The sequence below is a fragment of the Daldinia decipiens genome, assembly GCF_022478715.1.
Source record: "Daldinia decipiens strain CBS 113046 unplaced genomic scaffold F4813scaffold_3, whole genome shotgun sequence".
NCBI lineage: Eukaryota > Fungi > Ascomycota > Sordariomycetes > Xylariales > Hypoxylaceae > Daldinia > Daldinia decipiens.
In genome coordinates this window covers 674846-700777 of record NW_026054546.1, presented here as the reverse complement: position 1 = coordinate 700777, position 25932 = coordinate 674846, and the positions used below count along the sequence as shown (strand labels likewise).

Here is a 25932-nt window from a genome sequence, read left to right as displayed (position 1 = left end):
AAGCTACATTACATACGAAGTACATAGTATAGGCCCCATTGGCCCATTAACCCATTGTCCATACAAACAAATCTTGTTTTCCTATTCGACCGGCTTTGCGAACCGCCCGCATCCCCTACTAAATTTATCTTTTAGTATCCTTTTAGTATCCCTCTTAGCTCAAGGAGGGAGAGCTATCATCTTCCCTAGGACTGCGCCACTATGGCACTATGAGCACTTATGGCCCTCCATCTCTATGGCTCCAGCTCGGCAGCCCGCAGCCGCACCTGAGCAACTAAATGGACCTATTATGTTTGTTCAAGTCCCCAGCGGTCCCCAGCGGCAGTTGAGGTCAACGTCATAAAATGGAGTCTAGTTCCAGATCTAGTTCTCCATTCCCCTTTCCGAGTTCGTCTACATACCGTTCGACTTTTAAGGGAGGGTCTTTGGGTTAGTTTCTTCTTCCGCTTCTTTTTACTATGTACTGGGAAGGCCTGGATCATATAAGTTTCTATAATTGTACCTGCCCGGTCTCTCTGATCTAGTCGTCATTAATATCCTGTTTCTTTGTCATCCATATGTCCTTCGTTTAGCTCTATCTAACCATCAACTACATACGCGGCTACCTAATAAGGGAAAGACAGGTGTTATCAGCTGGGGGTTGTTGTCGTCTCAACTCAAGAGTTTAATATTTACCTAAAGTTTCCGCTCCCTCGGACAAAGAGAGTCAGTCTGGCCATTGTTACAATCTCTCACTACTACAAATTTACTAGATGAGCTTCTTCTCATACTCGATCTTTTCAAACTGCCCCCAAGGTTCTGCACCCGCTTAAGATCTAGAACCTCATCATGAAGCCTCTAAAAGACGTTTGGAGTGAACTCTCCAAACCCCTCCCCGCAGGATTAGGCGCCAAACGCATCGGGCCAGCCCTCACACCCAAAGAGCTATATGAGTTGAGCTATATTCTCCACCTGTCTGAATTCACCCACCTCGCTGAAGGTCGTGCCAATGCCGTCTTCAGCATTAGAGAGCCAAAGGATCCAACGATTCCCTCGGGGTTCTTCCGGGGAACCCTATTACGTGTGCCCAAAGCCACCCCCGATGTCACGCCGTGCGACTACGAAACCCTTCAGGACTTTCAAGAGAAATTCGTCGACGTTCACGTCGGACGGCAGCACATCGTTCCCCAGATTCTTATTCAGATTCCCCAGGCTGTAGCAGATGCTCTTAACCTTAAGCGTGATAACGCTCTCCGAGCTAAAGGGATTAGGGGTGACCAGAGCATCATCCAAGCCGGGCATGCCATGCTCGTGGAAGATATGGGCCCGTCTCCAGACTATATAGCTCTGGAGTTTAAGCCAAAGTGGCTGGCCCAAGCCCCGATGGCCCCCGAAAATGCAGCGCGTTGTCGAACATGTGCGAGGGAGGCTCTACGCAACGGCAAGTTGAGAAAGCGAGGGCATAAGATAACTACACCCGTGTGTCCCCTTGGCCTACTTCACAAAAACCACGCCGTGGTCATGAGCACCATCGACCAGCTCGCACCTAAGTGGAGCGAGCGAGACCGGGCTCGACTGGCCAAAGCTCTTAGAGAGAGTGGCGTGCTTGAACGCCTTAGGGACTTGCAAGAAGAAGGCGATTCGGGAGATGCGTTGTTTACCAGGCCTTCGGATGCGAATTTTGGTTTATCTATGACGTTGCGGGACTGTTCCTGCTTCGTCCGCATGCCGATCGACGAGGACGCACCCGTCATCATCAAGCTGGCCGACGTAGACAAGAAAAACTGGCTTCAGAAGCAGTCGTACTGGCAGAAGCGACACGACGACCTCGTCATAGGTGGGTGGTACGATGGCAGCGAGAGCCCACCGATAGAAACCGCTTGCGTGCTAAGACTTGATTACTGTCTTAAACGTGGCCTCGAAATCCCACCGGCGTTTCACGCGAGGCTGAAGCGTTAAAGAGTTGCAGAAGTAAAGTGTGGTTACGCTGCGTTCGGGGGGGTTTTCCTATACGTCACGTTTTTTTCTTTTATTTTATTTTCTTCTATGCAATGTCTTACGGTTATGAGAAGATGATAATCAATACTACGAGTAATCATACAGGGGCTAAAAAGGGGGGTCGGGGGAGCATCTGGTTGGGTGGGTGGCACGCTGTCGTTACACACGATTATAGATATGGTTTGGTCGCAAGGCCGTGAGTTGGCGGGCATGTTTCTTTTCTTTCTTCTCCTTTTCATCAAGGCATTGTTCAGTTTCTATGCTCGAATGCGGCCGTACATTAATAAGGTGTTCGAACAAGCGAGGGATGATAATAACATATGATATAGCATAATAAAGCTTCTCTTGCATATAATCTCTAGTTACCTAACTCGTGTATAGTCACAATTCGTCGTTTACGTCAAAAGGGATAATGATGTTTTAAATTATTGCTGGATCTTGTCTTACTATACACTCCTTACATAGGGTATCCTTGCGACTTCGGACGCCCGACGGCGGCGAGACTATAGCACCGATAATTACCTAGGTAGATATTTCCACTAGGTCTAGTCCGGGTGGATGAAGAACGGGCGAGACAAGATGCTAGTTGCCCGTTAGGTCCTAATTGGCCCGTCAAACATCAACCGGCGTCAACTCTAGACCCGAATTCTAGACCCGAGGGACAGGTTGGCAGTTCCCTTAGGACCCTTGCCCTAAGAAGTAAGTTTTATGGTACATACATACCTACCTACCTAGGTACATACACTACCTATGCACCTACTATGTATGCGGTGGCGGTACGGCTAATGAAATCGGCGGTGTCAGTCGTAACCGTCACTCGGGAGGCACACAGACCATCTGGATATTGTGCACATGCACAGATGAATTATGTACTGCCGAGATTGGCTAGTTCAGACGAGCATAAACCGCTTTTAAGATACCTAGGTACCTACCTACCTAGCGCGTCTTCTCCGCAGGACCCGTATTATTATCTTCGGGAACCAACCAGCACCTGGGCCCAGCTCCGTCAGGCACGAACAACTGGAGGAAAAGAAGGAAAAATCTATTCGCGCTATCTCATCTTCTCCATTCATCGTTCATAAAGCTTGCATCGGGTTGCAGCGCATTGCGCATAGCGTCATTCTTCCTGCACGAATCCCTTGGAAAAATCCCCTAGTCCTGCCAGTCCAGTCCCCTACGGCCTATGCCCTACAAATCTTCCAATTATTTCCAATTCATCTGATCGATCCAGCCCTGCCAGCCATACACTACAATCCGCATAGACCTAACTAAGCTCCAACGACCCTCTTTCCAAATCCACTTCATCCCATCCTTAATCCACTCGAAACTATCCTATCATATCCTATCATACGATCTATTACCCTGCCGCCTACTACCGCCTACCTACTTCACCGCACACGATCAACCACTGTCTCGTTATTGTTTTTTTTGTGGTCCGATCAACTACATACATAGTAACCCCCCCCCCCCGGGCCGGCCGCCACCACGACCGATTCACCGACTTGCATTGTATTTTAGTCCCATCCTAATCCAACACCGCTCGTTTCTCCTCCCCTGTACCTATCAACCACCCGACCGCTCTGCATACCTACATGTTACGATGCGAATCTATTAAATGCTTCACTCGCCATGGCCTTCAACTTCAACTGGTCGCCGCTCACGGCCGACGCCGAGTTCTATAAGCGAGCTCAGGAGCTCCTCACGGACGCACTCAATAAATCTCCGAAGCCCCCCATAATCGTCGATGATATCCTCGTCACCGAGTTCAACCTCGGATCCGTACCGCCGGATCTGGAGATTCTAGAGATTGGGGACTTGGCCGAGGATAGGTTTCGCGGCATCTTCAAGATGTGCTACTCGGGTGACGCCTTCTTGACATTACGAACAAGAGTTCAAGTAGGTGCTATATTCTTTTTTTCCTCTTGTTGCGTCTGCTATCTCGGAGAAAGAGGGGTTGGGCAAAAAAAATAAACGAAGTCGTTGATGGGTCCCACTGTGATTATCTTGGATTTCTTTTTTATACTACGATTTTATATCCAAGCTTCTTTCATGGCGTTGCGAAGCTTTCGCCCTATAGCTTATTACGTCGATGGCTTCGTTCATAAAAGCAAATATTCCTAAAGTCGCACAACCATTTTTACACAAACATTTTCATCCCAAATCACACAAAGGTTACCCACTATCGCAGCTAAGCTACCTGCTTCTCTTTTCCAGCCCCCTTTCCATTATTCAAGCATACGCGGAACCAAAGATGCTTAGGCATTTTTCGCGTCTGTGGAGCTCTTGGAAGTTTCTGCATGAATCTTTTGTAATTAGGGTACCAGGGTTCGCGCTTTTTTCCTTCGGAGATTTTTCTTGAGCTTCCCCAATTACCAAGCCTTAGTTAGGGCTCGTGCGTCATAAGATAACCTAGCTAATATCATTAACTACAACAGGCAAACCCCTTGAATACGTATCTCTCAGCTAAGCCGACCTTCACGTCGCCGCAACCACTAGCAGCTGCATCAAGCCTGACGATACCTTTGTCTATTACTTTATCTGAGATTAAGCTATCCGCTTTCATTATTTTGGTTTTTTCGAAGCAAAAAGGTCTTACCTTGGTCTTCCGAAATGATCCTCTTGAATCACTCAAGGTCTCTTCGACCTTTGACTCAATCCAGTTCGTTCGAGACTACCTTCAGAGAACCATTGAAGGAAAGTTACGAACTTTAATGATGGATGAGTTACCAGCTATTATTCATAAACTCTCTCTACGGCTTTGGTGTCCTGATCAATTGCCGAGGGAAGACATTGTGCCGAAAGAAGAGGCCGAGGATGAAGCTGTCATCGACCCCTTTACCAATCTACCTGCGGAAGCAGTCGACTCCAATGGACATGTGCTTGATCCTAGTGAGATTGCGTCGATATCTATGGACGGTGGTCCGGAGATGCAGTCGCTCTTCTCTCAGAAGAATCTGTTGAGATTAGCAGCTCTTACCGACTCCCATCGGACATTATCGCTTTTCACACCTGGAATTCGTGATGCATTGTTCAGAGCTTGGGCAGGGTCGATGGACCGCAGTGATACCGGTTACTCAACGCCGAACCCAATGATGCCTAGTCTAATGCGAACGCATTCCGTGCAGGGAAGTAGTACAACCTACACGTTTACCGATTCAAGCAGCGTGGATCAAGGCAGTATACCCTCCCGGCCGTCTTTAACTAGTCTTCACTCGGCTACCACCGGTCTGGCTCTTGGCGCTGGTCGGCATTCAAGAAGCTCGCGCAAGAAGAAGACTCGTGTAGTTAACTTGCGCCGCAGTAGAGCTGGAGATGAGACGAGCACCGAAGCTAGTGAGTCTGTATCGGAGACTACGTCGGTTGCTGGTCCATTTTCGGAACCCATCTTGCCGACTTCAATACCAGAAGATCCCGAGGATGAACCAGCCGATGAAGAACCGTATTCAAGTAACATTCGATTCAGGTCTGAGAAGGAATTGCCATCTCGTCCGCCCCTGGATATGGATATGTTCAAAGATCCAGCTGCCACCGTGGATGCTTCCGTAGAGTCGGCGGAGAATGTGTCAGTAGTGAACAATGCGAGTAGTACTCCAGTCCGGCGCCAGGAAAGGATTTTAGAAGCTCTCGCTTCGTCTTCCAGAAGCCCGTTTAATCTAGAACGACGTCGGCCGATGAGTTCCGATTCCTCATCGGTGATCCTAGAGCAGGCTTGGATCATGAAGATGGCAGGCGAGATTGCTCGTCGCGTATATGACGAGAAGCAGCGAAACGAGAACTTTTGGGCGGAGGCGGAAGACACTCCGCCCCCCGCATACCAAGCGACACAATAAGCTGTCGCATAGAGCACCATCATTTCAATCTTTCCAAGATTTTTTTCGTTTGTCTATACAAGCACAGTAGACTGTAAATACGGCACATGGCGTTACGACAAGGCATTACGGCAGGGAAGGCCCTGGTGGTGGAGATATCCGAATGTCTAATGTTTATTGAGCAGTGTGTTTTTGCAGCAGAGGCGTTTGGGCGAACGGGTCTATAAAAATGGGGATATTGATTACGACTTGTTTTGAAAGGGAAGACTGACTATTTTGGTCTATCGGTCGAAGACAACGTTGGGAGCTCGGACGAAAGAAAAACTCGTCAGACACAAGAGTTTTTCGATACAGCAAATAAACTGCTTTTAGCAAGCCTCTCTTATGTCAAGATCGGATTGCGCCCTAGAGGCCACTATGGAAGGAAAGGACTGGGGAAAAGGGAGGTCAAGGATAGGGACCCAGGGGATTTAGGGTACGGTAGAGTTAGAGCATGCTGGTACATAAGGGGTCTCCCGGGTACGGCTGAGCTAGCTAGCTGTGTCGTGGAGACTCGCTCGAGGCTGGAGTCCTCTTGAGGGAAATACTCCAATCCGAAATCAATAAAGACCATATTATGAGCAATTCGATGGTGTTTTTGCATAAGGTGAACTATGGTGCTTGTTGTAGTGAAGAAAGGGGCAGTCTAAGAGTAAGTCTACGCGTGATGAAATTTCAAGCTGGGTTTTAGAGAGAATTGGGTTTTACGTGTGATTTATGAGAGCGATTGAAGTTTAAACTACAAGTGGCTACGGGTATTTTCGTGTCTTCATAAGAGGTAACGCATGAGTGTTGCCTGTGTAGACCTAATCTAACGTAAGGATCAATACCCAGGAGTGTGTACCTAATATATGATATGCACAAGTCCGGATCTAGTCTGGCTTAGGAGACAACGCCTCCTTCCAGTACGATGAATGCATTGAGTTTATGTTCGTTGAATCCCCCCCCCCCCATCATGCCACATCTACCCCTTGGCCAGTCGTATAGTGATGATGATGATACCATCGTCTCAAGCTCTTATAGTTGAGCAATGCCACACGTGTGCGTGAAGGGAAGCTGTATTGAATACGCAGACGCGTGGCGTAGAGCCGAATATACTCGGTACGGGAATGTTTCCCTTTCTTTCTTTCTTTCTTTCTTCTCCCATGACTTCCCATCCCTAGACTCTAAGCGCCGTTTGTGAGACCACAGGGCTTTGGTCTGTCTTAACAACATCTTCGAATTATCCCCTGCGCCCAGGACTACGATGGCGCGTCCCTGTGCGGCGCGACGCGGCGGCCGCTCGCGAGCTTCCTGAGGTGCTTCTTACGAACCTTCAACCGAACAAGGCATGTCCCCGGGCGCTCGTCTTCGTCATCGTCCTCTCGCGCAGCTATAACATTCCTTCTACTATTTCGCCTGCCGCTAGTCCCTGACGCATCCTACGCGCCGGAGGCGACCGCCGCCGCAGTCGCCTTCTTCAGGGCCGCGAGCTCGGCCTCCTTGGCCTTGACCGACTTGGTCATCTCGAGCACCATCTGGTGGACCTTGTCCTCGGCCTCCTTGAGCCTCTTAATCTCGAGCTGTTCGGTTTCGCGGCTGAAGGGTTGGCCCGGACGGTTAGTCAGGGGGATCATGGCGCTGCGCTCTTTTACCTCGCTGCCGTTATCTCCGGCGTTAGATTGCTGGGAGCTTTTGCCTTTGCCTTTGCCGCCCTTGCCGCCGGCGGAGGCGTTCTTGTCGCGCGCGCCGGTCGTTAGGATCTTGTAGAAGTCTTCGAAGGGCTCGTTGAAGAGCTGCTCCTCGTACACCCAGGCTACGACCTCGCCGCCGTTACGCATGACTTCTTTTTCGGCCTCGGTGCGGCCGTACGGGTGCAATCTCAGATGGTGATATAGAGTCTGGGGCTTCTCGCTGCTGCGGCTGTCGTAGTATAGTCTGATGGTAATTTCGAACTCGCCCCAGCCCGTCTCGTTGACGACGAAGGATTTCTGGCGCTGAGACGGAGGCTTGCCCTCATTCTCCTTCATGATGGTCTCGGCGTCGATGGTGCGCAGGTGGTTCGGGATGGACTCGTGCAGCTTGAACTGCACGCGCCGCAGCCAGTAGAAGATATCGGTGTCGTCGACGCCCTTTACAAACACCTGCCACGAGTGCGTATGATCGGCGGGAACGCTGGCGGGTCGCGGGTTGTCGGTATCGTTGAAGGGGCGCGCGGTGGTGCCGTAGATGAATGGTCGATAGATCTGTACGCCTTTGACACGCTTGCCCACGGGTGGTGCCATGTTTGACGGTGATAGCGGATGTTTAGTAGAAGTAGAAGTAGAAGCTATATGGTAATGGGATGGGGATTAATCTAAGTTCTATGAATTAAATGATTAACTAGGTTAGGAATTGAATGATTTGAGTATGATGTAACTATTTGAGATTAATGTTCAATTTTAATTGGCTATTGTTAGCTTGGTCCGCTATTATTCCGATGCGCTAACCTAATACGCTATGTACAATATGTACATACCTGCGTTGAACCTTACCTTAGGCAGGTATGGACTTTGATATCATTTAGTTACTGTGGGAAGGAGCAATGAGCAAGAGGGGCATATATAAGATTTCCACCATTGAAAAGTGGATCATTAGAATCTTTCCCAATACATACAACATCTTTCTACCCCATCATCATTACCTAAGTTATGTACTCTTTCCTTTGTTAGTTATTGATCATTTCTTGCCACATATCTTGCAATGTCTCTTCGCGCCCGATTAACCTCTCCTGCAACTCGTCCTACTAACTATACCCTTGAGGAGGCTACTGTCTACATCAACCACCCTGGTTACGAGAACAGATATGGCTCGCTATTGCAGTTCTTTCGTCGTGGTCCAGGGATCGAGTACGATTTGGTTCTTTATGCTTGCTGTGTTGTAGCTGGTAATCCTTGGCCTCGTGAGATGCAACAGGGCCGGACAATCCAGGCGCAAGCTGATGGAAAGCCACCTAGCTACGCCTATTTGTCACTGTATAGAGATCCCGATAAACCAGCTATCAGCCGTCCTGATAATGGCATTCTTACTGAATTATCGTACTTTCTTCACGTTACCGATCGCGGTGGTAAAGTACCCTACCTTATCCTTTCTTATTTCTAACTAAGTCAATAAATTGTATAGTACAATATCCGATTACGCCTGCTTTCGAACATTGGGTATTCCCCCACGGCGATATACCTCCTCCTTGGCAAGGGCTTGATATATCCCCCTTGCTTGATGACGACATCTCGTCCGTAGATGATGATTCCCGGGCCTCCGCTATGAGCCGCGATATAACCTGTCGAATAACCAAAAGTCATATAGGACTAGAACAAGCCCATATAATCCCCCATGCTGAAGACCCGTGGTTTAGGTTAAATTATATGGGGTTCTACGCTACCGGCCAAGAAGTCGATAATCTAAAGAATACCATTCTCCTCCGCGCCGATGTACATAAGATATGGGATAAGAATGAGATCATTTTAATCCCTAAGAAACACGAGAATACATATCACTTGGTTAGCCATGCGTTCAAAACGAAACGTGGCGGTCATTTCGAAATAGAAGAGCTATACCATAATCGCGAATGTCAGGAACTACGCGGGATTAGGCGAGAGTACCTATTCGCCCGCTTTGCTTGGGCTATCTTCAATTCAAGAACTGTTACGCTTCTTAATGGCAAGCGTGGTCCGTTCAATATCTTGCTATCCGTATCCGGTGAGGATAAGCCTCGAGCCGAAGCCCGTACTTATACCTTAATATCACAAATTCCCCACGCTACGCTTCCCTATTTCAACCAACCAAATTCAAGCCGCTCTTCCTCTAAGAAACGGTCCAGATCCCAAGCTAACGATCATCTCGGTTGGTATCATTCTATTGGGGATAATGAAATTGAATATGTTGATAATGGAGATGGCGGACGAGCTAGCAAGAGTGTTGGTTGGTATTATTCTATTGGGGATAACCAAGTTGAATATGTCGACGATGACGACGACGGGGGTAGCGCGTTGTGTAGCGCTGTTGGTACAGACGAGGATAGCGGTCGTATCGGTCGGAAGCGTAGGCGGTCTGGGAGCTTCGGCAGCAAGTCGCCTCCCCCCCTTTCGCAGTCTCTCATTACCGTTAGTAGCGGCGGCCGGAGCGATAGCACTGTCGCAAACCCGCTCGATGCAGAAGTCGAGACGGAGTCTGGCTTAGAAGACAGTAAGGACGTAGCCCTGCCCGATGGCCAGGATATATTGCGCAATAGGGAAGACCGGACGTATTAATACTGGAGGATATAGTGCAGTGATTTTGGGTTTCTGGTAACTAATGGTAATTACTTTAATTAACCACTTGTATATATATGTAGGTATTTAAGCCATTAAATAAGTGCCCATTGAATTATTGTAATCACACCTTATCGATAGTACACCTTATTTCTAAGTACCTAATTTTCTCAGCCTTACTCAAGACCCATATTTATTTTGAAGACTATCCAGGGTTGATCCAATCGAAACTCATACGCACATCCCTGCTCACATCCCTCCAGGAATTTCTAGCGGTAAAGTTCCTCAGCCTTACACATGAGCTGATGATGTCGTTGATTGAGAAATAGCATTGATATACTTTTGACGGCCAATTAAGTGCATGAGAACCGAACTTTCCACATAAGACCCCTCAAATGAAAAGTCAATACTCACTACATGAAATTCGAATAATCTACGATCCAATCTGCAAGCTAGGGTTATAGCTAACTCGGTTCGCTCATCATGTCGGCTAAGAAACTCATAGTGTGCGGCGGGAATGGGTTCGTCGGATCTAGGATATGCAAATATGCCGTTGCTAGGGGTTGGGACGTGACATCCGTAAGGTAAGGTGTCTAGACTATATACATCACAGTTATTTCCCAATACTATGTATTATCGTGCTAATAAACCTCCAGTCGTTCAGGAGAACCGAGATGGGACACAGTTACAGCATCAGACAAACCACCGCAATGGGCTCGGAAAGTGACCTGGGAACGGGCCGACATCATGCGCCCAGCAACATACGCGCCACTGCTCAAGGGTGCCGATTTTGTCGTCCACAGCCTCGGTATCCTGCTAGAAGCCGACTATAAAGGCGTGTTGCAAGGCCAAGAATCCCCCATCGAGGGGTTGCGGAAGGCATTCTCGGCCGCGCCGCAGCCCGGGAACCCGCTAGACCGGAAGGTGCCGGAAGGCAGTAACGAGGATATCCGGCCGCCTGAAACTCGAAACCAGCTCACGTACGAGAGCATGAACCGCGACAGTGCCATCATGCTAGCTAAGGAGGCCGCGCGTGAAAACGTCGCCGTGTTCGCGTATATCTCGGCGGCCGCTGGTGCCCCTGTGTTGCCCGCGCGGTATATCACGACAAAGCGCGAGGCCGAGAGTACTATCGCGAGCGAGTTCCCACGTATGCGGGGTGTTTTTATCCGCTCGCCGTTCCTATACGATACCTCGCGACCCATCACTATCGGGATGGCAGCCATGACGGGACTAGGCGCCGCCTTCAACGGGTTCACGCGCGGGGTCCTGGGCGGGTTTATGGGCGCCGCCGGCGTCAAGCCGCTAAAAGTAGACATCGTGGCCGAGGCCGTCGTCGAAGCCCTAGGTGACGAGAAGGTTAAGGGGCCTGTGGAACTGGCCGAGATCGAGGAACTGGCTAACAAATCATGGAGGAAGACCATGGTCTGAAATATCGATTGAGCTATGTGTTGTATTAATGCACGCCTATAAACTGTATCATAGCTGTCCAACGCCGCCGAAGAATGCCTGCAGTGTAATCTAATCGTGTACCAGTACGGCCCGTCTGATGATGCTTGTGTGAACGCCCCCAGTACAGTAAAACCACCTATCGTCTTTTCAAATCATAGTCCCGCGCTCGAAGCTGTCCCTAATCTCCGCCGTGTACTTGTTGTAGAATCTAGCCAGTTTCTGGTTGAACTGCTTATTCTTCTCGTTGATATACGTGACGTCGCCGTCGTCACCGTTCTGTGCCATTCTTTCGCGCCTCTTGCGCAACCTGACGTCCTCAGCCTTCTGCAGGTCGCCCACCAATCTATCGATGGCCGCCTTGTCGGGCTTGTTCTCGGCAAAGGAGGTCGAGTCGGCGGTAGAGTAGAAGCTTCCGTCTTTGTCAACAGCGATGAGTTCGCCATCTTCGGTCTCGATAATTTCGAGACCGCCGGACGCGGCAGCCTTCTCGATGGCAGCCATCTTGTCTTTCTCGTAGCGCTCGAGATCGGGGGCCAGGTCGCGCACCTGTCGCTTGTAAACCTTGTTGCTCTCCTGGCGGTAGTCCTGGAAAGCGTTGTTGTCGCGGTGGGCAGCCTTCTTCTTCATGCGCTTATCCCAACGCTCGCTCTCCTCCGCCGTCCAATCCCACGCCCGCTTGCGCTCGAAGTCCTCGCCCGCCTCCTCTGTTTCGGCCTTCAGTAGTTTGTGTGTAGCAATGTCGCGGCGGCGATTCAGCGATATGAGTGCGGATGGGTCGGTAGCTAGACGCTGAGATTCCTTAGTTGTTTCCGCAAGGTTCTGGTCCGATGATACTTTCGCGCGGGCTTGTAAGGCGCGAAAACGTGCCATCCGCTCCCTTGCTTTCTCTGCAGCATCTGCAGCACCTGCAGCCGAACTAGTTTCCGCTGCTGTTGTTGCTGGTGATGTTGTTTCATTATTCTCCACTGGTTTCAAATTGTTCGGCTTTTCTGGTTGTTCTTCTTCGGGATTCTCCTCGTTGGTTGGTGCAGCCTGTTCAACTGCCTCTGCTGCCGGAGCGTCTTTTACTTTAGCAGTGGCCTTCGCGGCCTTCGCCGTCTTCCTCTTCTTCGCAGGAGGCATAGCTAATGAAAACAGTGAAACCTAAGGTTTCGATGTAGACGTATAATTTGAAGAGTGGTTGAATATTTGTTGATGGTTATTCGGATTAGTTAATGTAATGCTACTAAATTGGCAGTTGGCATCATGCAGCTGGCAATGGTGTGGATACACTGTTACGGATTATCTAAGGGCCGCTTCTACCATTACCTAAGTCAAGGGTACCTCAACTTGTATGTAGCCTGTACCTAAGTACCTACCTAGCGTCAGGGACCGTGCTAAATGTTTCGTTAGCTTATGCTTTTTACCCCTCAGAGCCTAGATAATTACCCCAGATTCTGGGGTAGTGTAGGTAAGCCTAAATGTATGTGGGGAAGACTTGGAGACGAACAAGGACAAGGTTGCCATTTTCCTCCCTCTTCAAAGATGGTCTTGCGACACCAAGATTCATACTCGACATGGCACAGCATCGACGAATGTTATGATAGCGACCTTATCTAAAAACTAAAAATGTGACCATCTTATAAATCTAGCCATCACCCTCGAAATGCCACCCCCAGCTCAATTAAAAAGATCTATCCCAAAGTGGCCCACACGCGATGCTCTTCTTAAAAGACAAAAAAACCATAAATTTCAGCCATTCGAGGCAACTAAATTGATCCTCGATCTCGATGCTGAGAATAGCCCTTACGCCCGCCCCTTCAGCAAGAAGAAAGATGGTGAACCGTTGGTCCCCGGGCGTCATATGGAGCGATCGATCGGACCCCTCCACAAGTTCGTCGCCAGGCTAAAGAGGCTCTCCAAGAATTATCAGTTACAATTCGCGGATACGGCGTCGAATAAGTTCGATACTTTGCGAATAACCAATTACGATATACTTTCTGTCGCACTCCGCAACCCGCCTGTGACAAGATCAAGTTACATTGATTATTATGTGATCGATGAGAATAGTATATTCGATCAAAATGGGATACCACACTACGTACTCAATAGCCCGTCCAAGACCATCGCGCACATGCTTCACCGGCAAAAAATATCCCACCGTCTAGAACCAACCCAGGACGATGTAATAGAGTTCCGAAAGGCAGTGAAGAGATGCTGTGACCTTGATCAAATCGAGAGGGTTATCATGGGTGCTATTCGAACCCCCATAGGTCGTTGGCTCATTGCAAATAGCACCAATGCTATCGGAAGAGCGTGCGTAGACATGGCTGGGGAAACACCACCGAAACAGATGCTCACGTTTCTCAACAACTTAATAATCCTCCTGGAACCAGAGAAGCCCGAGATTCCCCCCCTATTCTTGTGTGGAGCTATCCTAGCCTCGGTACAATGTGGTGTCTTCGATGCGGCTCAGAGATATATAAGAATGGCTAAAGACAGTGGTGTTGACTTCAACGTTTGGCTAGTGGCTGGTATTCTCAACGCTCTGAAAACAAGGAGTTTAGAGAAGTTAACATCTCCATCTGATATCCAGAAATATCCTACGTATCCTCTATTAGCAATATACAGTCTTTTAACAGGCCAGGTACAGGGACAAGAAACACCACAGCCGTCATTGCTAGGCTTTATATCTAGCAGCACTGCACAGGGTGTCTATCAAGGACCGTACGCTGCTTGTCTTGCCCGTCTAGGAGCGTTCCGAACAATGTGGCATTTCTGGCACATGCATCCTGTACCTCCCGAAGACAAAGATACCTCCAATGCCGACATCTTCGCCTTGGCCATTCACGAAGCCATGTTGGCCAACCACCACTTGACAAAATTAGCACAGGCTCCTAGCTTTACGCGCGTGGTCGGATCGTACCCCGACGATTGCCAGCTCGACATAGAAACCATTATAGAATCAATAGAAATACTTTCTTCTCCCAAACCCACAAGCGAAGTTCAATTCTCTCCACCCAGCAGGGAGGCAATCGAGGAGATTTTTGGAGAGACATCAATTGAGAAATCAATGTTGGCATTGCAACGGTACCTATCTGAGCTAAACTCCGCCATATCCCTTGGTGAAGATATAGATTAGAGTCTATGATGCAGACTCTAGAGTCAGACAGACAGATGATGAGGATACCGATAGAGCTTAGCTCTAAGGCTGGCAGAACTTAGCACAAGGGCCCATAGATCGTCGTGGCACTGCTGGCATATCGATTGAAAATGCCATGTTCAGTATATAAGGCACTCCTTGCAGGGTTCGGCAAAGCTTGTCGTCTTCGGGCTTATTACTAGTGATCAGTTTAAACACATTTTAAGGCCGACGTGCTAATCCTTATTAACGCACCTTGCAACTTAAATAGAAGCTTTAGGGTTGATGCTGGTAAAAATTACTCTCCTGTGCCAGCACACAAGTACGGCAGAGTAGGTAGATATCGAATTCAAAAGAGCATCTGAACTCTAATAGCTACAAGATCACGAGTAGATATAGTCGCTCCGCGAAGATATAAAGCAACACACCAAAATAATAAGTTTGCTAGATAAAGAGAGACACATACTAATCCAGCCCCTTTCCCCTAACAACACTAACATAGCGTCGCTATTTGAGTAGCCAACCCTGATGAACACTGGCTTATTCCAAAGCCCAAGCTTTCGAATACAACTTAATAACTAAGAGATAAAGACTGCTTGTTACGAGGTATGGGTAAGTGAGCCAGGTGTGTCACGACGTGTATAAACATTTACTTATTACACTATATAAGATGATATACCAAAACCTGCTAGTTAGGAAGATAATATTTATAAAGGGGACGAGAAGGGTGATTGTGACTTGAGTAGACAAACAACATGAATATATTTTGATCAAGATATCTTCAGCTTACAAGCTTACTTGATCAGATATAACCAACCTACCGATGGTAACAAAAATTAATGGTAACATCTCTCTTGAATACTACTGCTCGATGTTCCACTCGCGATATCTCTCTTATAGCATGCCAACCAGCAAATTTCAATAAAACCCAGGGTATCATTCTGCGTATGTACAGGTCTTGAGCATCCAGTAGACAGCCAAATCACACACTTAAGAGTATCAAATAAGCGCCAGTGAAGGGGCGTATCATCTAAGCCATCTAACGGCCAATGCCACAGCAGATTCAAAAGCAAATATTCGAACTTCAACCCCGTACTATTCCCAACCACAAACATCCCCGACATCGTCGAAGACACCACACACACACATCTCCCCACCTACATCCTTCCCACCTCTCCCTATGTATTCATCCCCCAGAAGCAAACTCCACGGCAGAGTCCGCCCCGTGTGATAATGCAAGATCATACTTAGCATTAACACAAGAAAGTCTAGAGTGTTCCGCTCGACGCCACTACGGTGCCGAGACGGCCGGCGTGCAAGTTCTCGGCCAGCTTGCCGCACGTCCCGGGAGCACAGCTGGGGGGGAGCTAGCCTCTCCTATTCGTCGTAGTGGCATGTGTACATCGTATAGAGCGACGTATGTATTATCCCAGCACATGTTTACCCCACGCTTGCATCCCTTATAGCAACCTAAGAGCGTCCTGGAAACTATCTACATATGTATACTGTGCCTTTTTATTTTTACCTTACTTCGACCTCGTTCCGTGAACATCGAAGCCAATCCCACTACCCGACCCATGCGTCTTGGGGCCAAGTAAAGGGGTTGGGGGCGGTGAAGAGCAGAGCATGTGTGTACACACTTCGCCCAGCCCGTACAGTACATACATATACTCTGGCCTATCTGACTACGCAGACGTCGATTTATCTCGCCAGATCACCACGTTATATCGACCCAACGAGCAGCCACACACCCGCGTCGCGAACGGAGCTATCGCCGTCCCCGCGGCGCATATTGTTATCTATATATATGCTGTATACTTTGTTATGCTATTCGACGAGCTACGTTCCGACGAGAGCTCATTTGGCTGATCCGAGCTACCCATGTTAGCCGTGCGGGATGCCGGCGTCCATCGGACTAGGGGTGGAATCCGGGGGAACGTTGGGGGGCGCGATGGGCGAGCTAGCTATGTATGTGTATGTATGTACTTGGGTAAGGAATACATACATAGGCATATCCCTGTCTTCGATTGTTGGAGAGACAAGAGGGGTTACCGAAGTTCCCCATGTTTCGACATGAGGTTATGCAGTATGTATGAGTGTGTATGAGTGTCATACTATGCTAGAATGGGCACAGCTTCGACAAGACCCTTAAGGTCTGCTCGATGTTAGCCTGCGGCGAGATCTGAGATAATGTAGACGAGGTTGCGCAATGCCATGCCCGTAGCACGAGGCCGAGCGTGGTGCCCCGCAAGCTGTTTTGTCTGTGTGGTTCACGGGGTGGATATCGTCTCTACATATAACATATGTAGTAAGTAATTAGGTTAATACATGTAATACATGTAGGTTAGTTGTTTTGGGGAGAGATTAATTGTGGCTCCATGTGTAGATAGATGTATCAACTCTATCAACCCTGTTACCTAGTTCCGAGTATTCACGATATTCGAGAATTTCATCCCCTTATGGCGGTGAGCAGAAACCATCTACTCCCTTCCATGACCCATTCTTACGTGGACTACAGATATTCGAGTTTCAAATACGAAAGAGAAAATGCTGTTTGTACGTAATAGGTATGCCACACTGTGCCCTCTTCGAGTCTGTGTCATATACGGATTGGCGAGATCTCGTACAATATTTAGGTATCATGTCGAGATGTTTCAATTGCAGTCCGACCCGATCTTTAAAACTCGCGTGACGCTTTTCTTCAATGGGGGCTACGATCGATACAACCTCTTATAACGCAAGGGGGAGATCGCCATGGTGCATACCGGCTCAAATAGCTATGCACGTACATAGTAATCAAGCTATTCTGCAACCATAGTGTGTTCGCCACTATTCTTGCGCAATTTTGCCATGTCCTGTCATGTCCTGTCATGTCCTGTCATGTCCGAGTTACCCAATTCGTCAGTCGTACTTCTTATGGCGTGTAAGACTTACACAATCGCTGTATGCAACCGGACGATTCGCATTACATGCGCGCGCTTGTGAAGCAGTACAATCGTCAAAGAAGTCTTAGATGAGGTCATTCCAAGGCCCTAGACCCTAGGAATTTATGTATGTTGTTGGAGAAGTCTTGAACATAGATACTATACTTAGGATCTTGTTACCTAAGCGATTGATCCTATTCCCGTAGTGACCATCGGCTCTGGAGAACACGAATGAATTTTCCGATTGGAATATAGATTAAAAACTCCGTTCTCCCCGCCAATGAACTACGCTAAAAGCTTGAGGCTCAAGCCGGCGAGACTGTTAATATATTTTGTAAAGCAATAATGATGAAAACTTAAGAATATGGTCAGGTTAATGGCACCACTTGTCTAGGCTTATCACTTTTAAACCCCGGATAGTTTTCTAAGCACTAGCCGGTCTATGCACGCTTACACAGGTCGGCGGCGTTGAGCAGTCGTAACAGGAGGTCAAATAATAAAGCCTAGACAAGTATTAGCTCGCGTGCGAATGCCTAGAGCTTATGTTATAGCGTAGCATGATGTTCACGAGGCAAATTTCTGCGGTGCAAGAGTACTAATCAGTCCTGTTGGTGTAACAAAGTAAAGGGCATACCAACAGTAATCGGCTCCGATCACGCTGATATGGACCACTTCGGCTGCATCGTTGCTTATTCTGTTCGTTAGATGGATCTAGTTGATCTAGTTTCGGCCTAACATCTGACAGCTGAAAGATAGCTTTCCCGAGAGATAACCTAACGATGCTAGCAGATTCCCGGTTAACTCCTAGAGCAGATCGCATATGTATAGGTCTATCGTAGCCTAGCCAAGCTTGCAAATTTGGTTGCTCGAGTTGATTGGTTCGCAAGCGCAACAGGATATGGACATTTCTGCCTGTAGTGGTGTATGGATGTCCACGTCTAGGGTACCTGCAGAAATCTGGAAGAATCAAGAGGAGCGACATGGGCAAGCCCAATATAGAGATGCATATTATTGCAGAAGAAACTTTCTTATCGCGGTCTTCTTCCTGGTACGTTTTTTCGGAATAGGGTGCGAGAGGCTGTGCGGCGGCGGCGACGACAACGATAGGTTGGCGGTTAGTTATCTCTCGCATGGGTAGAAATTTTTTTGGGTTGCCGTTAACGGATTCAAATTGCTTGCTCGACCCCACTATAAGCCTTGGATGGCCGAAGCTGACCGAGTTCTGATAACCCGTGCCCGTTCACAGAAATATAGGTAAATCCATGTTTCTGCCTTTTTGGGAGCACTAAGTGCTATCATCATTGTGGCACTATCAGGCAAGAAACACAGTTACAGTTACTCGTAACCGTACGTATTTGGTCATTATCCCATTCAAGGCCGTCGGTTGGACTCAGCCCTGGCGATCATTCCTGTTGTACGACACACCCAAAGCAGAACTGACACGTCTGTAATTGAGGCACCTTGGTGGGAATAAAGCCGGGCATTAAGTCCAAATAGTCCAATAAGAAGCTGACGTCGTCGTACCTTCGAAGCAGTTTAGATTTTCCGCATCAACCGCACTCTCGACAGACTCGACAGAACCTTGAACAGGACTTGCCAGAGTAATATGTTCCTGAACACAGGAGCCTATCGGCTGTGACACTCCACGTGGGGGAAATTGATCCTCACCAGAATTTGAGATCCAGTAAATTCCGAAAGGGGTAATCCGGGTGACGGACGACTGGAGGTCAATATAAAACATATGAATCCATGGTGAGGAGACGAGTCGTAGGAGTCGCAGGAATCAGAGCAGTCCTCGGCAACTCTACCCAGACTGCCAGGCCACTCGCAAACCAGGAGTCGGGACTATCTCTTCTGTAGCTTTCTCCCTTGCAAGCTGTCGTGCCGGATGATGTAACCATGGATTGTTAGGTAGCATGTATGTACACATTGTACATGCAAGCCGCGGCCCATGTCCGTCGGTGGAGCTATAGTGTAGAAGGCAAGCAATGATACCTACCTACATTCCAATGAATGATGAATGATGAATGTTGAATGCTCTCCTTTGCCTTGTCACCTATAGACGAAGCATACATCACGCAGGCTGGAAGGCTACACAGCGTTTTTGCCTTTCAGATAAACTGCAAATACGACATGCAACCCTCTTCCCCCACGAGTTACACAAATTGAAATGAAAACCTGCAATTGTGAACGAAACAGGTAATGAGCCACTGTCGCATGTAGCACAACGACCTTAGTTGATGAGACAGAAGAAGAGAAGAGGGGGGCCAAGCGAACAATTAGACAGTGCGCCAGGGGGGCTCGAGAGCTTCTCAAAGAGGGGTAACGAGATTGATCAGCTATCATTATAGATAACCGAAGTCGAAACTAATCAATTGATACGACGAGGCGTTCTCAGAGGTTTGAAGATCTCCAGCGCTGGATCGGCAGTCATGCGCATTAAGACATTGGGGAGCGCATAGGAGCACATTGGGGATATGCCGGGGAAGACATAATGGCGAAAAAGCGACGTCGGACAACCTCAGACATAATTACTTGCCATACGGGCTGTAACCCAAGTATATCACTGCAACGGCAGGATATGAGGAATAATAGATGACGACTTGTCCGAAGCGGGGTGTTGATGGGAATTGCGCATCGAAAAGGTCATAATCCCAAATCTTCGATATAACTTGTCTGGGTAGAGTCTGGGTAGTAACTGGTAGAGTGGCAGAGTAGTAGGAATGGCGAAGTGATGGAGTAAAAGGAGGAGAAGGATGTAGGGTAGAGTCCCGGATAACTGGAGACGTCAATTACGGGCGGCAACACGGGAAGTCGACATTAGGTAAGTTTGCCATGTACGATTTGCCATGTACGATTTCCCATGTACAATTCCATATATGATTGGAAAGTTCGAGCTGCTTTTACACAGGACCGGATTGGAAGTTATTACCAGGTACGACATTATCATAGGTTAGGTACAATAGTAGACTAGTAAACTATATTGTGCCTACCGTGGCTGCCGTGGCTGCCGTTTAACTGCACCAGTCTGTGACCTCCATAGGTACCTCCCTTACTTCTCTACCTAAGGTTACCTCTTCGCGCTACCTCGTGGGCGGTAGGACGTTATTGTACTCAAAACTTACATGTACCTAGGTTAGCTCCTAACGGGGGAAAGCCGCGGGCGGTGGGACTAACCTGATACAACGCATGTCTAGAGGTATAATATAATACCTAACAGCCCACACCTAAGCATCCTTTCGGATGTTGGCCTAAGGACAGCCAGGGTAAAGTTTAACTGGGCTCAGGCCTAGAAAAAAGAGCAGGTTTCATGAGCATTTTGCGCCTCTGGGCATCGGCGAACTAGTACACGTGCGAATCCACCCACTGAATTCCAAGTAGAGATCTAGAAAAACGTGCTTGAGATGATGGATGAGGTGAACTGGTCTTGAAACAAAGTCGTCATTTCCTCGTGCTAAATCTGGATCTTCTCTATGTTAGTGTCATCACTAATTCGAACATACAGCTATCAAAGCTTGACGTATTTTTATTTTTATTTTTACCTACATGTGTTCAAATTCGATATGTCAATTCGAGACTCGGCTCAAGTTGCATCTATCATAAAAGTATTAAAATAAATGCGTGTAGTGCGTGATCGTACATTAGGATTACCTAGGTACATAGTAGACACAGTGCCTGATTGAATACCGACCAATCCTTTATCTGATCCGCAACCATGTTTGGATAGAGGACCCAGGTACCGCATACCTTGGATTTGTAACCTACATATAGCGTAGGCCACGAACTGACTACTTTATCCATACCCATACCCATACCTTACGTAGCACCTAATCGCGACATCTGGTGGATGAATTTCGCCGAATCCATATAAAGTTTTTTTTGTCATTCTTTCTCCCTGTATCCTTTTGTTTCTGTTCACCGCATTGTACAAGCATTGTACAATATTCATGAGTAATTGTGCGACAAATTACGCCGAGTTATCGAGAGATGGAGAGATGATGTAAAATCGAATCGTCAAACTGGATGGGAACCTGGATGGCGTAACGAATGTTTGCAACAAAAAACCTGCCGTGCATGCAGCAGTATACTGCACATGGCAGCAAAAAGAGTAGAAGGAGTTAGTAGTCCAAATATCGAAACAACAAGATGTCTGGCAAATATCGTAAGTATCGCAAATATCCCGTCGGGAAACTTTGCGATGTTGCATAAGGATCATCCACATTGTCCAAGTGTTTTTAAGTGGTTAGTCCCGCATGTACGGGTGCCTTCCATAGTGTAGGTAGGTATTGTAACTATGTAGGTAGTATCCCTCGTCCCGCGAACCGCAGCGGAGCTTATGTTTCTTGCATTATTTATACAGGTATGTAAGTAATTGTGTACAACCAGAGTGCATATTGAAATCCCGAGCCATCTTAACCCCTGCCATGAACTCTTTCTGAATGATTCTGATCATGATTCTCTGATCAATCTAAAAGGTTTATTAAGGTGCATACCTATACTATAGACCTACGTATATACCTACATATAACTCTTACAACGCCAAGCGATCCATGCTGCTACATCATCATCCCTGTTGTGGGTGTTCCATTGCATGTCCATTATGTCCAGTATCTCGTTCGACGTTGCTGGCTGTTTTGCCATGGCGTTAAGACTTACTAAAAAGACAGTAACTGAGTATAGCATCTGTACATAATATATTATATGCGTATGTAGATATATGTATGTATACAGTTATTTAATGTCCATATACCTACCTACCTATGCTAGGTACATATGCTAGATACATAACATACATGTATGTAGGCTTGGACTGCTCGGGTAACTAATGGCGTTACTTAAAAAAAATTTAGCCTGTCAAACGCATTAATACTAGCAAATGGCCAGTGTTGGTAGTGCGTTTCGGTAAGGCAGAGTTAATCGTAAATACCTAGGTTAGGTAGTCAACTCAACTTGCAAGGGGAGAATAAAAAATTTTCTCACTCGTTTTCTCCTGTCCCCATATTCAATGAGTCTTCGTTCACCTGTCCCAACTTAAGAATCCAAAAGGGCTAGGCGCTAATAGAAGCTCTGTCGTGATAGTCAAGACAATGTAGTAGTCACACGCAATTGGCTCAAGCCCCCCAGTCTTGGGTCGCATCTCCGCTTTCGGCATTCTGAGCAGTTGTCAGCCAATGAAAGCACGCACGCAAGCACTTGCAAAGTTAAAAGGGGAAGGGCGAATAGAGAAAGAGTCATCGTTGGTTGATTACTTAGGTATTGTGCACACACATCTGTATCATCTGTACCTCCCAGACAAGCCCAGGTCCCAAGGTACCTTCCTACATAAACTACATAAACTACATACATAAAAAGTCATCCAGACAAAAACATAACCCTAGCAGATACATGCGGTACCTTACCTTACCTGCCAAAATTATGTTACAGCTATGTACAGTGTCAGCCAGGCCAAGGAGTACAAAAAAAAAGGTATCGTACGAAACATTTCCAAGGGTGCTAGAATATATCATCCACTACATCCCGCCTCTTGTCTCCTTCTCAATCTTCAAAAAATTTCCAAGCTCGAAGATTTATTTATTGTCGACCAATTCAGCTGTGTCTCTTCCTAGCCTAGCATCTTCGAATCTTCGAATCTTCGAATTTTATATTGCATGATATCTTCATGAAACTTGCCTAGTAGACGTTCATCTTATAAATCTGCTTGAACATTCAATCGTTACCTACACTACGAACGATTGTTTCTCTGTGTCCCAAGACATATCCGAAAAGTCCGACTTACACAAATAGACGCCCCCAGCGACTTTACAATCCCAGTACATGTTACACCACCAAGACTTCTACTACCTCCAACGTACCACTACCACCATTACGAGCTTTCTTCGTCCACACGTCACAGGTGAAGCTATTATCATCACTTTTGGACCAAAAGCGCAGAGGAGCAATTGGAAAGGCGATCTCGACGTTACCGAACCACAATTCGCTTGTTAATATCGTCATTTCGTATTCTGCTACATTTGAAGCTGAGCACTGAGCACACAATATATCATTGAATCCTGTTTTGTCTGCTGCTCCCTTGGTTCTTTCGTGCCAAACTTGGCATCCCGGTCTTAGGAGATAGTATTAGTACCTTAACCGTCTTGGGTCCTGCTCCTTATCAATTCGGCTCCAAGAACAACGAGAAGCTAAAGCACGTCAATTCGCTTTATCTATTCCGCTTGTTAACAGCGCAACAGTCTGGAATTTGCAAGACAGCTTTTATACGATTTTAGAACCCGCCAAAATTATCGCGAGATCTCCCCGCCTTCAACCCCTCTCTGCAATATATCGGACAGGGCTCCCCCTATTAAGCTAGCCGTCTAACAGGCACTCACCTACTACTCTTTATAACAGTAGGTTCTGGCCTAGGCTTATCGCCAGGGCCAATTACATAGTTCCAATGCATCACAGCCGTCGCAAATCTGGCCATGCCTCGACCAATAGTTCAACGACTGACGTCCGCAAGGCGGTCACAACTGCGGATGCAAAACCCAGACGGCCACAGATGTTGACCAGGAAATCAACACCACAAACGGTGCTCAAACTGGGCAAGAACCCAAAGGATCGCGAAAAGGAATGGGAAGAGGAACGCTGGTTCGAGGATGAGCGAGAGAGCTTTCCTCAATTCTGGTACGTATTTTTTGCTCTATTTACACGGCTTAGCCTTGCAACATCCCCTTTGATCTCGATTCTGCGGCGAGGCGCGCCGTCCAGGTTGTATCTTTGATGTCCTACCTAACGTCATTTTGCGCCTGGGAAGGGTGAGATCGGGATCCCTTTCTCTTCTCCAGCGCGACGCTCATGCCACTTCAGGCAATCTGCGTGGGCTGCGTCACCACTCAATCAAGCCATGCGGGTGATCAACACTGGGGGTGTCTTGTGTTACCAACCCGACTGTTCCTGCATCCCACGAAACTATTTTGTAGATAACTTACTAACTGGCCACGAATACAGCATGACCTGCGAAAAGCAATTCACCCCACAAGATGAGAAGTTTTTATACTGCTCGGAGGCGTAAGCCACATTTCACCTAACCAATAGATAATCCGCATTACTGACGTCTAGACCAGGTGTCGCGAGCGTGACCAAAATGCAAGCGTAAGAGCATCGTCATCGCGCCATTCGTCCAGGGGACATGAAAGCTTCGGGGCTACTTTACCGTATTATTCGGTTGGAAACTCGGAACCCCGAGACATCATCCCGCGTGCCTCACCGTCTCGTTGGTCGCCTCCCACAACACCAACAACTGGTCAATACACCAATGCCGTCTCAGCCCTGAGGTCATTAAGCATACGGCCGGTGAGCCCGACTTCGCCGATATCAAGCAATGCAGTTTGGCCGTTTACGCGCAGTGCTGTCACCAGCCCCAGTACGTCGTACACGAAATCGGCCAATAGCTTTTTCTCGTCAACTTACGATAACGGTTATGCAGTTACGGGCTATGGATATCCCCAAAGTGGGATGACGGACCGACCATTACCCTCCAGAAAGCCGGGTGCCTACTCGAGACCTAAGAGTATCGAGTTAGTTACACCGATAGTTGGCCGCTGAGCGTGTGGTCTAAAAATGAGCTCTGGCCCGCCATAGTGCTGACGTGAGCTTCGGAGAGTTTTTATTATACACATTGCCCAGTTTTGTCACGCTCAGCAGGTCAGCTCTCAATGCATTGGCGTGGGGAGTCGACTATAGTTACGTCGAGACCTTCGGCCTGGTTACATCGACAGAATGCGGGGTGGTTCCCAGATACATAAATCTGGGCTAGGAGATAACAGTCCCCCCACGGCCTCGATATTACACCTTGTCATTGCACTTGCAACCAACAACGCAATGGTCACATCAGTACATCCGGATCTCCCGATTAGGATTTCTATTATAGGGCCCTATTACGATGGGGAAAAGCGGCAAAAGACAACTTCAAACATGGGGAATTTACAAGATAATATACTCTAGCGTTACCAAGAAAATTGGTATCTGGGGCTAACGGGGAGATCCGTGTCCGATTTCGATGCCCCCAGACTTCCGAAGCTGCCGGGCGTGCCGGCTTTTGTGGGGCCCCACGCCCTCGGATATACATAGCAGTCCATGTCGGCGATTCCTCCCTTTTTAATTATTTTTTCATATGTTCATAGTAATCTTTGGGGTACCAGATGCACCTACCATACTGGTACAAGTTTTGCATACAGAGTAGGAACGGCAGCATAAAAAAATTGGCGGCATCGGGGCAGGACTGGCGTATTTGTCAAGGACATCTCCACATTTTTACCCCTGACGTACCTAGCTTTGCATCTTGTATCTGGAACAATAGCTTA

At 47.7% G+C, this 25932-nt stretch overlaps 10 protein-coding genes across 10 annotated transcripts; 7 read left to right on the top strand and 3 right to left on the bottom strand.

Annotated features, from left to right (window-relative positions):
• Positions 1 to 333: 333 nt before the first annotated feature.
• F4813DRAFT_171619 (inositol-pentakisphosphate 2-kinase-domain-containing protein) lies at positions 334 to 1950 on the top strand. Its single transcript, XM_049239186.1, has 2 exons — positions 334 to 429; positions 624 to 1950. Exon 2 carries the CDS (start codon positions 829 to 831, stop codon positions 1936 to 1938), a length of 1110 nt encoding a protein of 369 aa, XP_049103708.1. The 5' UTR covers positions 334 to 429; positions 624 to 828; the 3' UTR covers positions 1939 to 1950.
• Positions 1951 to 2986: 1036 nt separating this feature from the next.
• Positions 2987 to 6421, top strand: F4813DRAFT_345619 (uncharacterized protein). Its single transcript, XM_049241775.1, has 2 exons — positions 2987 to 3873; positions 4413 to 6421. The coding sequence occupies exons 1-2, from the start codon at positions 3607 to 3609 to the stop codon at positions 5805 to 5807; spliced, it is 1662 nt and encodes a 553-aa protein (XP_049103707.1). The 5' UTR covers positions 2987 to 3606; the 3' UTR covers positions 5808 to 6421.
• Positions 6422 to 7114: 693 nt separating this feature from the next.
• F4813DRAFT_171626 (yeats family-domain-containing protein) lies at positions 7115 to 8369 on the bottom strand. Its single transcript, XM_049239187.1, has one exon. It carries the CDS (start codon positions 8087 to 8089, stop codon positions 7247 to 7249), a length of 843 nt encoding a protein of 280 aa, XP_049103706.1. The 5' UTR covers positions 8090 to 8369; the 3' UTR covers positions 7115 to 7246.
• On the top strand, positions 8364 to 10218 carry F4813DRAFT_345606 (uncharacterized protein). Its single transcript, XM_049241774.1, has 2 exons — positions 8364 to 8910; positions 8967 to 10218. Exons 1-2 carry the CDS (start codon positions 8547 to 8549, stop codon positions 10091 to 10093), a joined length of 1491 nt encoding a protein of 496 aa, XP_049103705.1. The 5' UTR covers positions 8364 to 8546; the 3' UTR covers positions 10094 to 10218.
• Positions 10219 to 10230: 12 nt separating this feature from the next.
• F4813DRAFT_171628 (NAD(P)-binding protein) lies at positions 10231 to 11706 on the top strand. Its single transcript, XM_049239188.1, has 2 exons — positions 10231 to 10677; positions 10750 to 11706. The coding sequence occupies exons 1-2, from the start codon at positions 10577 to 10579 to the stop codon at positions 11522 to 11524; spliced, it is 876 nt and encodes a 291-aa protein (XP_049103704.1). The 5' UTR covers positions 10231 to 10576; the 3' UTR covers positions 11525 to 11706.
• On the bottom strand, positions 11609 to 12768 carry F4813DRAFT_171688 (SYF2-domain-containing protein). Its single transcript, XM_049239189.1, has one exon. The coding sequence runs from the start codon at positions 12665 to 12667 to the stop codon at positions 11693 to 11695; it is 975 nt and encodes a 324-aa protein (XP_049103703.1). The 5' UTR covers positions 12668 to 12768; the 3' UTR covers positions 11609 to 11692.
• Positions 12769 to 13048: 280 nt separating this feature from the next.
• Positions 13049 to 15303, top strand: F4813DRAFT_171616 (uncharacterized protein). Its single transcript, XM_049239185.1, has one exon. It carries the CDS (start codon positions 13191 to 13193, stop codon positions 14664 to 14666), a length of 1476 nt encoding a protein of 491 aa, XP_049103702.1. The 5' UTR covers positions 13049 to 13190; the 3' UTR covers positions 14667 to 15303.
• Positions 15304 to 17716: 2413 nt separating this feature from the next.
• F4813DRAFT_171537 (uncharacterized protein) lies at positions 17717 to 18897 on the bottom strand. The gene is made up of 2 exons (XM_049239184.1): positions 18225 to 18897; positions 17717 to 18093 (listed from the first exon to the last, which is right to left on the bottom strand). Exons 1-2 carry the CDS (start codon positions 18720 to 18722, stop codon positions 18031 to 18033), a joined length of 561 nt encoding a protein of 186 aa, XP_049103701.1. The 5' UTR covers positions 18723 to 18897; the 3' UTR covers positions 17717 to 18030.
• A 3902-nt stretch (positions 18898 to 22799) lies between these two features.
• F4813DRAFT_171453 (uncharacterized protein) lies at positions 22800 to 23325 on the top strand. Its single transcript, XM_049239182.1, has one exon. It carries the CDS (start codon positions 22976 to 22978, stop codon positions 23240 to 23242), a length of 267 nt encoding a protein of 88 aa, XP_049103700.1. The 5' UTR covers positions 22800 to 22975; the 3' UTR covers positions 23243 to 23325.
• A 479-nt stretch (positions 23326 to 23804) lies between these two features.
• F4813DRAFT_171462 (uncharacterized protein) lies at positions 23805 to 25261 on the top strand. The gene is made up of 3 exons (XM_049239183.1): positions 23805 to 24253; positions 24578 to 24637; positions 24694 to 25261. The coding sequence occupies exons 1-3, from the start codon at positions 24024 to 24026 to the stop codon at positions 25172 to 25174; spliced, it is 771 nt and encodes a 256-aa protein (XP_049103699.1). The 5' UTR covers positions 23805 to 24023; the 3' UTR covers positions 25175 to 25261.
• The last annotated feature ends 671 nt before the right edge of the window (positions 25262 to 25932 follow it).